General features: G+C 42.9%; 2 protein-coding genes across 6 annotated transcripts in view; one reads left to right on the plus strand and one right to left on the minus strand.

Moving 5' to 3' along the window:
* The window catches only part of MAN1B1 (mannosidase alpha class 1B member 1), a 34,228-nt gene extending 28,195 nt beyond the window's left edge, over positions 1 to 6,033 (plus strand). The window contains exon 13 of the mRNA XM_048822313.2: positions 301 to 6,033. Within this exon, the coding sequence (XP_048678270.1) occupies positions 301 to 504 (204 nt within the window). The 3' untranslated portion in view covers positions 505 to 6,033. The remainder of the gene's footprint in view (positions 1 to 300) is intronic.
* Positions 6,034 to 6,494: 461 nt separating this feature from the next.
* The window catches only part of DPP7 (dipeptidyl peptidase 7), a 30,897-nt gene continuing 27,437 nt past the window's right edge, over positions 6,495 to 9,954 (minus strand). For 2 of the 5 annotated variants that reach the window (XM_075120374.1, XM_048822315.2), the window contains 5 exons: positions 9,755 to 9,873; positions 9,518 to 9,674; positions 8,729 to 8,793; positions 7,799 to 7,869; positions 6,495 to 6,945 (listed from right to left, as the gene is read on the minus strand). In XM_075120374.1, coding sequence (XP_074976475.1) covers positions 6,813 to 6,945; positions 7,799 to 7,869; positions 8,729 to 8,793; positions 9,518 to 9,674; positions 9,755 to 9,873 — 545 coding nt within the window. In that variant the 3' untranslated portion in view covers positions 6,495 to 6,812. Of the gene's footprint in view, positions 6,946 to 7,798; positions 8,794 to 9,517; positions 9,675 to 9,754; positions 9,874 to 9,954 lie in introns of those variants that run through there. The other 3 variants (XR_007352950.2, XM_048822316.2, XR_012665228.1) reach the window with 3 other exon arrangements.

The raw sequence follows: 9,954 nt of genomic DNA on the forward strand, positions 1-9,954 counted from the left end.
TTGACTGGACATTGTCCTCTTTACTTGTCTTGTAGCATTTCTTTCTGCTGTTAAACATGCAACATTTCACAGTGATGTGGCTTCATTTTACTGTATGTAGTTTGTGTATCAGTTTGCAAAGTGTTTTGGAATGCTTCAGAATTGAAATTCTTTATGTAAGTTGCAAAATATTACTTTGAAAGCTCTGCCTGCTTTTCTAATGCTTATTTTCTTTTTTTTTAATCAAAATTGAGAATTTGTAGGTAACACAAGTTTTTTCGCTTATAGAAATATATAAAATTGTTACTTACCTTTTCACAGGTTCCTTCAGGTGGTTATACTTCCATTAACAACGTCCAGAACCCCAGTAACCCAGAGCCAAGAGATAAGATGGAAAGCTTCTTTCTTGGAGAAACACTCAAGTATATGTTTCTGCTGTTTTCGGATGACGTAGACCTAATCAACCTTGACAAATATGTATTTAACACAGAAGCTCATCCCCTTCCTATCTGGGCACCAGCATAGAAGTACTGTAGGCTCCTTCGGCAGTGGGATGTTACTTTGAGTCACTTTACTGTGCAGGGTTTGAACTGGGATAGCAGAGAATTGTTCTATTTACCCTTTCTTGTTTTTTTAAAAAGTTGGAAAAGCATCTCTGATTTAGAGAAATCTGTCAGTGTTAAATCTAACTCTGTGCTTTAGCTCGGGGATGGACAACTTTTGCACACTGTACTGCTTTGCCTGGATTTGATGCAGACATCAAGGTTGGGAAAGCAATTGCAGTGTGGACCCTGAGGTTAATAGGTCTCTGAGCAACCAGTGACTCACTCATGCCATTCTCCGTAGATTTTGGTTAGATTTCAGGACAGCGGTAAGTTGTCTTATAGCACAGGATTGTCTCTGGAGAGAAGGATGTACTGAAAAGCTTGACTCCAGCTCATTCCATGGTATGAGCCTGTAATATCTCCATATGGTATGTGGGGTAGACGGAGAACTGTACCATTGTCCCTGTAAAAATGGAGATGTCAGTAATATTGATAACACTTTGATCTCATTCCAAATCCATGAGCTGTGCAACATTGTGTTTGAAGAAAGAAGTTGTATTACAAAAACATCTGTAGTACAGTATCTGAATTTTATTGAGCACTTTGAACGATGTCTTAGAGCTGTGGCTAAAATGAATGAATGGTGGCAAATTGAGTACAGAACTTGCTGCTGATTTAGCTCAAAGTGGTATACAATTTTGTAGATGTATTGCAATTTTTTTTAACTTATCTGCAGGAATGCAGGAGACAATGTGAAAAGCAAACAATATACATACATGCATTTATATATATATATTTGCATCAGTTAGACTCAGGTATTCTGACTGAAAGCTGCTTTGCGAGGTTGAGCTATAGAAAAGCTGGTGAGCACATTAGGTGTAATTCAAACTCACCTTTCTCAGATCTTGGATTTTAAAAATGTTATGTTGGATCAGTGAGGCTTATTGTTGTACAGAGTAATTCCTACTATTTGTCTTACTATGGATTAAGAAGGAGGGATTTTTAATTCTTTTTTTCTTCTTTGAAGTACCTTGTTTGAAAGTGTTACGTTCACCTATAGAATTAAATGCATGGATTCAGAATGTGGTCCTACTGAAAGGGTATTCTTCCCCCTCGCTAATACTGCCAGTAGACTTGCTGTAGAGAGCTGTTTGTGTGCTTTGAGGAGAAAATAGACCTAGTGTTTATGGATAAAAGTATCTTCTGTGAGTCTAGGGGTCTTGCATTTTTATTTCTGGAAATGAATTTTGAAAGTAAAACACTTTTCCTTTTGGTTCTGTAGCTAACTTATGCAGTCCTGTGGACACTAATAAGTTGTGGGAGAAAAGTGCTAGTTCACTTATATTTTAGGGTCTCTTTTCCTGTCATAGTTTCCATTCCCACAGGTCTCATTAATGAGAAGGGAGGTTACAGGTACATGTATAGGCACAATCCACTCTAAATTTGGGGCTGAGAAATCGTGGTAATATAAAGCTGACCCATAGCAATTCACTTTCACTTATACTTATGGATTTAACAGTAAATGTAACTTTCTGTTTTGTAAAGTAACCAGTGTCTTTATAACTTGTCTTGCCAGACCTGGTCTTGCTGGAGTAGGACATTACTATTTGGACCACTTTTTAAATCTATAGGCAGTACTTATCATTCCTTGTACTGATGATGGCACATGGAAGTGAAGAAACAATTACTGCAAATTATATTTCTATATATGTGTGTAATATATATAATATATATATATATATAGGTACCATTTTTTTAAGTTTGTTGATGCTGGGAGTTGGGGATTTGCTGATATGACAGGTTTATGCAGAATGACGTGGTCCACAAATTCAAGAATTTTAGTAATCTTGCAATTCCCAAGGTCTCCCCCTTAAGTGCACATTGGAATTTAGAAGCCATACCCTAAAGCCTGAACAGTTGTTTTGTTGCTCGATTTTTACATGGTTCATAAGAATTCCAGAGTATCTTGGTTATATTTAAGGGGGGGTTAAGAGTTAATTTTCAGGAGGTGAATATACACCCTAGTGCAGAGAACATATGCAAGGTTCCATGTATCACTTAAGCCCTGTGTTGAGGTTATAAAGTGCAGTTGCACTCTTAGAAGCATTTGACTCTGCAAAAATGGCATTGTAGGGTTCCGTGTGTGTTGTGGTGGTGTTGCGATTCCTTCCATATCGCATGAGCTCAGTATACAAGTAAAAGGATATGGGATGAATTTCACTCTGAATGAATAAAGTGGAGGGAGGAGTAAACATAATCCCCTTCCCCCCAATCCTAAATTTCTATTCCAAAGCTATTGGTCTGACTTATTTCTTCTCTGGCTTCATGCTGTCTTAGGAAACTAACTTACCCTAACTGGTAGTTTTTGTCAAATCTTACCTTTTTGTTAATGTTTTGTTTAATATTGGTCAACATTCTGCTCAGGGTAGAACAGAAACCTAATGTCAGTTTGCAACTATCATTTATTATGCCTGAAACATGTAGGCCCTAAATAGTCTGACAACTGGCGATCTGATTGCTCCCTTTCTGACTGCTGAAGAGAAAGCTTTAATTGCTTATGTCATGACCTGCTTTTGTGCCCCCTCAAAGATACTTTCTTGCCTCTGATTGGTCTGTGAAGTTTAAAGGCGCAATACTCCACCTTGATGGCACAGCACATCCTCTTACTTTCCAGGCATGCTAGGACCAGTGCTCATTCTTGGTTGTAAAGTTTCCATTCGGGTACTGTATGGTCCTTTGAACCAAAGCCTTAATTGCAGTGAATATAATCCATCTACTTGGCATCTCCATTTATTGAATCACTTCCCATACTCAAATAATGGATTGTTGTGGAAAGGCCATAATTTAATCCAGTGATGTTAAAAACTCTTTTGCCGCGAGCTGCCTTGGTTACTTTCCAAGAGCTTGAGTGCCTTGGCTAATTCTAACAAAACAAAACAAAGTGCACCCACTCAGACTATTCATTCTACTTGTGACTGCCTCCACTGCGGAATAAACACTGCTTGGTTTGTTGTTTATGGCCACAGCCATGAAGTACTGTATACTTACAGGTGAGGCTAGTAGTGGGGTCTCATTTAGGTACCAGAGTTTAAACCAGGGCTTGGAAGAATATTTCTAGTAACGCAAAGTAGATCTGAAAGATAGATATGGGGCAAAAGTGAAACCCCCTTTTGAGAAGCCCAACCCCACTGCCACCCCTTAAGTATGGGGATTTCTACCAAGGTGCTGTGCCTGGAATCTGTTGGGCCTCCTCCATATTTTATATTGTCCTGTTAAGAGTCTGATTAAATCTGAAGCTCCACTCATCCTCTCCAACTGCTGGGAGGGAAAGAAGCTTTGCCTTCCATTCTCCTAGTGCATCTGTCGTGAGGGGTTGAGGAGAAGGCAAGTTGCTGCTGCTGGAGGCTTTCCTAGCCTTTTTTTTTTTTTTTTGGTTCTTCACCTGGGAAACTACAGTACTTCTGCTGCTGGGAGCTTTTTCAAGCAGCAGCCTGAAAGTGAAAGGAAGATAAGTTTCCTTGCTGCTCTCAGGATTCTGAACAGCAGCAATGAAACTGATAAGTCTAGTTGTTTTCACGTTGCTGCTTGGCAGTCTCATAGCTGCAGTAGAAACACTGCATCTGTGTAGCTGCAGCCTCAAAGAAATACTGCACTTATTCACTGTTGGAAGGTTATTGGCACAATGCGAAAGACTAAAAACTTCAGTTTTTTAAATGAAATCTTAAATACTATTGGAAGAGATGATGCAAACTTTCATGCTGCCCAGGGAAAGTTTTTGACTTGTGTGTGGATTTTTCAAGCCCTGAGTTAAGCTATTATATTCTGTAACCAGAGGCAGCATTTCTTACTGTTTCTGGAACTTGCCCCTACCCTCCATATGGTTGTATGTGATGATACAGTGGAATGGTGAGCCTTTTGGTAACAAAGCCACTGCTGTAGGTCTTAATCCAGCTGGGCAATTCGTGTCTTGTGAAAACATTCCTAGTTCTTTCCGTTTCTCTAAGCCAGTTACTCTGAAACTTTTTCCAGGTAATGGTGTATGTCCTTGCAATAGCTGTGACTCTCCCAGTTGCCTCTTTGTAGGATGTACTCGATAACTAGGTTTTCACTGTATACCCTTTCCTCTTACCCAAGGTTTAAAATCCATCAAGGAAATCTGTACTGAACTGAGGTCAGATTTGTCTGCCACAGAAATCTGCAGCAGATTTTGAAGCATGACACTCCCCCTGGCTCCTCCATTTGATGGAGTTACTTCTGACAAGATGAAAAGTGAATTATGGCTGTAAGTCTCGCTATATATCTAATTTATCCCCACACTATATCATCTAAAAGCCATTACTATTTGATTTCTTCTATACTTCACCGACTTTCCTTTTTTAGCCACTTTCAGCCCCCTTTAGCCCCTAAAGAGGAACAAATCGAATCTGCAGAACTACTTTCCTTGTTAAGTTTCATATTTTAGAATCTTTCAAAAGGTGCAAGAGGGTTAAAGAACGCTTGCCTCCTCTTGAAGTGGAAAGTTGGAAGTCACCCAAAGGGCAGAGAGCAGACCACTGGCCACCACTTGTTCAAAGATTCTAGCTCGGAGAGTACTTTCTAGGTGACTCACTCCTGGCCTAGCTGCTTTGTTAATGCATCATGTGGCAAAGACAGAGCCTAAGCACGGCCCTGGTCTCAGTGTGGTTCCTGCTTTCCAGGAGCTGGGAATGCTAGCAGGGCAATGTAATCAAGAAGCAACTCCTATAGCAGAGCAAGGATAAAAGGTTGCCAAGAGAAACATCCACCTGGCCTTGGTTTATCTTGGGAGCTAGAGGTGGGGATTCCATTGGGGGAGAGTTTACTTTACTCCTTTCCAGTCTCTCCTCTCATCTCTATAGAGACATTCAGCACGCCTCTCATGGGGCACTATGAACCCTGCTAACTGCTGAATGCTTCAGCTTTAACCTGTGTGAATCTACGTACTACTCCTTGCTCTATGTGGGAAACTTACTCCCAGTGCCTGGAGGGTCTGCTTTGAATCATGTGAAAAAGTATCAAGGACTGGCCCTAGTATCTATCTGAACCAGTTGGGGCATGATGGAAGCAGAGATTCACCAGTGTAAATTTAACCAACATAGCATTGGCTTGAGCAATGGTAAGAAGCTGAACAAGTGCTGTACTTTGCCCACCTAAGTAACAGGAGCCTGGGATGATCTCTTGTTGGAGGCTTTCCAAATCCCCCCGCGCCCCCCACCTGCCCCTGTGTAATCATTGTAAGGTGATACATTTCACTTTAAGGCATATAATTAATTACTAAGATGTAATATTTTTTCAGTCTTGCTAGTATTTATTGGTACACAGTATTTGCAGTAGGTAAGAGTCTACTTGTTAATGTGCAAAGATGAATTTATTTCACCTCTCAGGGTGAGAGAAAAATATCCTTTTTGTATCCACTTTGATTATATTCAAAAGCCAGCCCCTGGAATTCTATCACATACTTTAATAAACTTGTAATTTATTTTAAAATAAATGTAGGTGTCATCATTGGAAATGTGACGACTTATTCACTAGGAATGCTGTTTCCTGTACAATAGCTGTTCACATGAGGATTACCTTAGCCAAGGCACTTGCTCTCCAAACTTTAGTCTCTACTCCACAGCTGACTGACCCAGAGATTTTTTTTTAAAAGTAACTAATCTTTCTGGAGAAACTGTTCTCTTCAGCTGAATCCTACAACTCACTGATCATGACAGCTAGTAACCTCACTCGACTTCTTCACAAATCACCCAAGAGAACTTTCTCCTTTTAAGCATTTCTTTGAAGACAGACTGTTCCTAGCTGAACATAAGCTACACGTATCCTATAGTTCTGTGTAACACTGGAGATTGCTGTGGGCTGTGAATAATCATCCCTCATTCTCCTAGCAGGGCCCCATTCTTTCCTCTACCATTCTGGAAAGCATGTACATGAAGCATGACCCAGTTCCTGAGGAATGGTCTAACACAGGCAAGCTTTTATTCTCTCCTCCTCCCATTACAATCACATCTTTAGTACAGTGCAGGTAAGCATGTGACCGGTGGAAAGTGCTATTGCCTTTAGTCAATGGATTTGGCCGACTCGTTTTCTTTTGACAGACTTGACTGACTCACAATTTAGACCGGTGAATTTTTATCACCTCCATACAGCCACTTGAACTGACATTTTCATCAAATGGTCCGCGCACACTTAGTTCCGATGGCTCCCACCCTTGTGCTTTCTGGTACACACCCCAGCAGCACAACATTCCTGCTCGTGGCTGGATGGATATCTTCACGGTGATAGACCCGCAGACATCTTCTCCCAGGCTCTCTCAATCCTAGCAGACTTCACCCAGTTATAGATAATCCTTGCTTCTAGGTTGCGTGCATCTGTGACAGATGGAGGATCAGCTGGATTATATCCTCTGCGGGGAATGCCAAGCATATACAATAGTTAGTTGTCCATATCCCAACATGAGCCTACAGTTACTCAGAGGCCAGAGCAGCCATTCTCAAGCATCACAGTGGGATTTCATTTATAACGAGTCTAGCTAGTGGAGGTGCAAAGGATCTAGTTTCCTTACATAAAACATTTGTCATAGGAGGGCTTCCCCTCTTGTGTGTAGAATAGCTCCAGCCACAGGGAACAAGGCTGCAGACAGACCACCTACTTACCATTCTACTATGCACCTTTAAACCATTCTAGTAGCGTGTAACCCTGAGAAATAAGTTACAGTACAAACCAAAATAATGGTGGGGAGGTGGTCACTATGCCTACAGGAAAGGGAGTAATGGGCCCTCCCTGAGTTTGGGTAGTTCAGGACAGAATACACACTACTGTCCTCTGCTCAGTGCTCAAGCTTCTGATTAAGGAAGAAAAGCTCGAGTGGTGGGATGTTGCTGTGTGAACTGCATCCAGGTTGTCGGGGTAGAGTGCTGGCCCTACTGGGGGAGAAAGAAAGCACTTTTCTGTAAAGGAGCTTGCACTGAGAACAACTTGGCACGAGCCCTGCTCAAGAGGGCCCTTCCTCAGCGATGAGACCAAGTGAACATGGTGAGAAAGCGGCTACGAACCAACCAAATACCATTTCCATGCTCAAGGAAAGGCAGAGTGAAGAGCGCAGAGTTGGGTAAGGAGAAGGCTCTTCTTCCAAAGCAGTGTTTCAGCAGTGTTTGGTGGACTGTCTCCTGCTGAGGTTACTATTGTTTTTCATTGCTGGGATCACCCAGGCCAAGGGGGAGGCAGTAACCAAAGGCTTATGGTTACCGGCTACATACCGGAGATCCAGATGATGAGCGCCTCCCTTAATGGTTATCGCAATTAGTGAGGAACTGAGGTTACTATTTATCTGGAACAATAAAATGTGCAAGTCAAACTCCTTATACCAGACAAGTGTGTTTGAATATGGGCTTTAAAAATTAAAGACAGAGCCAGGAAGGGCAACAGGACGCTGACCTGGTCAGTAGCAGGACAGGTATAGGTGTGTCAGGATCATCATAAGCCCTTGTCTTCCTCCCACTCCCAATAAGTCAAATGTGTTTTCTCAACTGAAATTGACATTTCCCCCATTACAGGTAAAAAGTGTTAACGTTTGTGGCCAGGCTTATTTCCCCAATAAAACCGATCTTTCCAGAACCGTGAGCCTTTCAGGTGTTACCCTGGCTGCATCAGGTTGTTGGGGAGAATGAATTCATTTTTAGTTTGCACAAATCTGATCTTCAGCAGCTCGAAGTTAGGGTGTTAGGGCAGCTGTAGCTCAGAACTGGGAAGAAGTTGGTTTCCAACAGCAGCCGGAGCTGGAGGGAGGGGTGCAAAAGAAGTAGAACTAGCTGTGGGTATTTCCCCAAATTCTGAACCAGCAGAAGCTAGTGCAAAGAGCGGTTATGTCTAAAATGAAGTGGTCTTTGCTGCAGCAAAGCCAAAAAATCAAATCCCCTCTTTGGCAGAAAGAAGCAGCCTCCCTGATAGACGAACTTACCATTTGCCACAAGTGTTCTGGGGCTGCCAAATAGTTTAGCAGAGCAAAAATACCCCTTTAACAGGAGGGACATGAGCAACTGCTGCCTGCTCTGTAGCCATTCAGCATTTCCATGGAGCAGCCTAAGGTGGTCTGTTAACACTAGACAGAAAGGGTGAGGTCAGCCAGGCTAACAACTGGGGTATCTATCTCACACCTGTGCTCAGCCCATAGCGATGCAGATACTTACGCCACCGCCTGCCCATGGATCCAAGTCTCCATTTGAAAATATGATGTTGCTTGCAGCTTTCAGGTCTGAAATTCACACAGATCATATCTGAGGGGCCTCTTTACGCTCCTGTTTAGCTGCTTCAGAGTGTGCAAATGACAGTGGAAAATTTAAAAAATTCTTGGCAGTCACTTTGGTTTTCCACTTGTTTAAGTGAAGTACAGTGTGGGCTGATTACAGAAAGCCAGGCTTCTCCTGGACTTTGCCACCACCTCCCCTCTAACAACATGTGCATGACGAGCAGATGCTCAGAGCGGGAGGTGGAAAGGAAGCTGTGCCAGGAGGAGATTGCTGCTCACTCTTCCAGAAAGAAGCCATTCCTGTCCAGCTCCAGCTCCACCCCAAGCATGACCTGCCTCCATGCTTTACTGGTGCTAGTCTGCTTTTTTGGTGCAAGAATCAACAGGGAGGGAGGAGGCAGAGTCAAGGGAGGAGCTGGGAAAAGACAGCAAAATGTTGGGGTTGGGGCAGGAGAGAGGGTAGGGCACAGTTGGTCCTAGAGGGGAGTTGCAGTGGGGGAGCGTTAGGGAAACGGGAGGAGAGGCTAGTTGATTTGACTGCAGTCCTTAAATAAATAAGAACAGCTGCAACTGTACGAATCACTTGCCACCTGTAATCTGTGTGTATATTCATTATAATTGAGCAAGCCCTTCCCCTTAATGTTATCAAGGTATCCAGACCAGAATGCAGGGACCATGGTGGGGAAATACACAAATGATGCAAAGGAATAAACAGCAACATGCAGCTTACCGCTGCCCCAAAACATTGTTTGCAACCAGTCCCTTTGCGGGTGCACGAGCCATTTGTTGAAGCAGTACTGCTGTCTCATGGCCTCGGTGAACGGGAGTTCGGGGAAAAAGTCGGTCACGTTGTTGCTGCTGCAGGTTAAGTTGATCTCGGTACAAGCCTGTGATGGAAACGGGAACCGTCAAGATGGAAAGGGGGAGGATCTGTATTAAAGTCCACTGATTCCTCTGAGCCGCGTACCTGATAGTCCCACGCCTCGGCATCTGGGCCGAGGCCACAGCCAGTCGGGTCAGAACATTTTCTGAACTGTTCGTATATGTCATAACACGGCACCATCTTAGTCGAGTTGTAGAACACTCCTGCCAAGCAGAAAGACAGAGTTAAGCGGGGCTGTCAACAGCTCAATGGCTGCGCTACCCAGAGCAACCCCAAAGAACTCA

This window comes from Caretta caretta, chromosome 16 (assembly GCF_965140235.1).
Source record: "Caretta caretta isolate rCarCar2 chromosome 16, rCarCar1.hap1, whole genome shotgun sequence".
In the NCBI taxonomy this organism is placed as follows: domain Eukaryota; kingdom Metazoa; phylum Chordata; order Testudines; family Cheloniidae; genus Caretta; species Caretta caretta.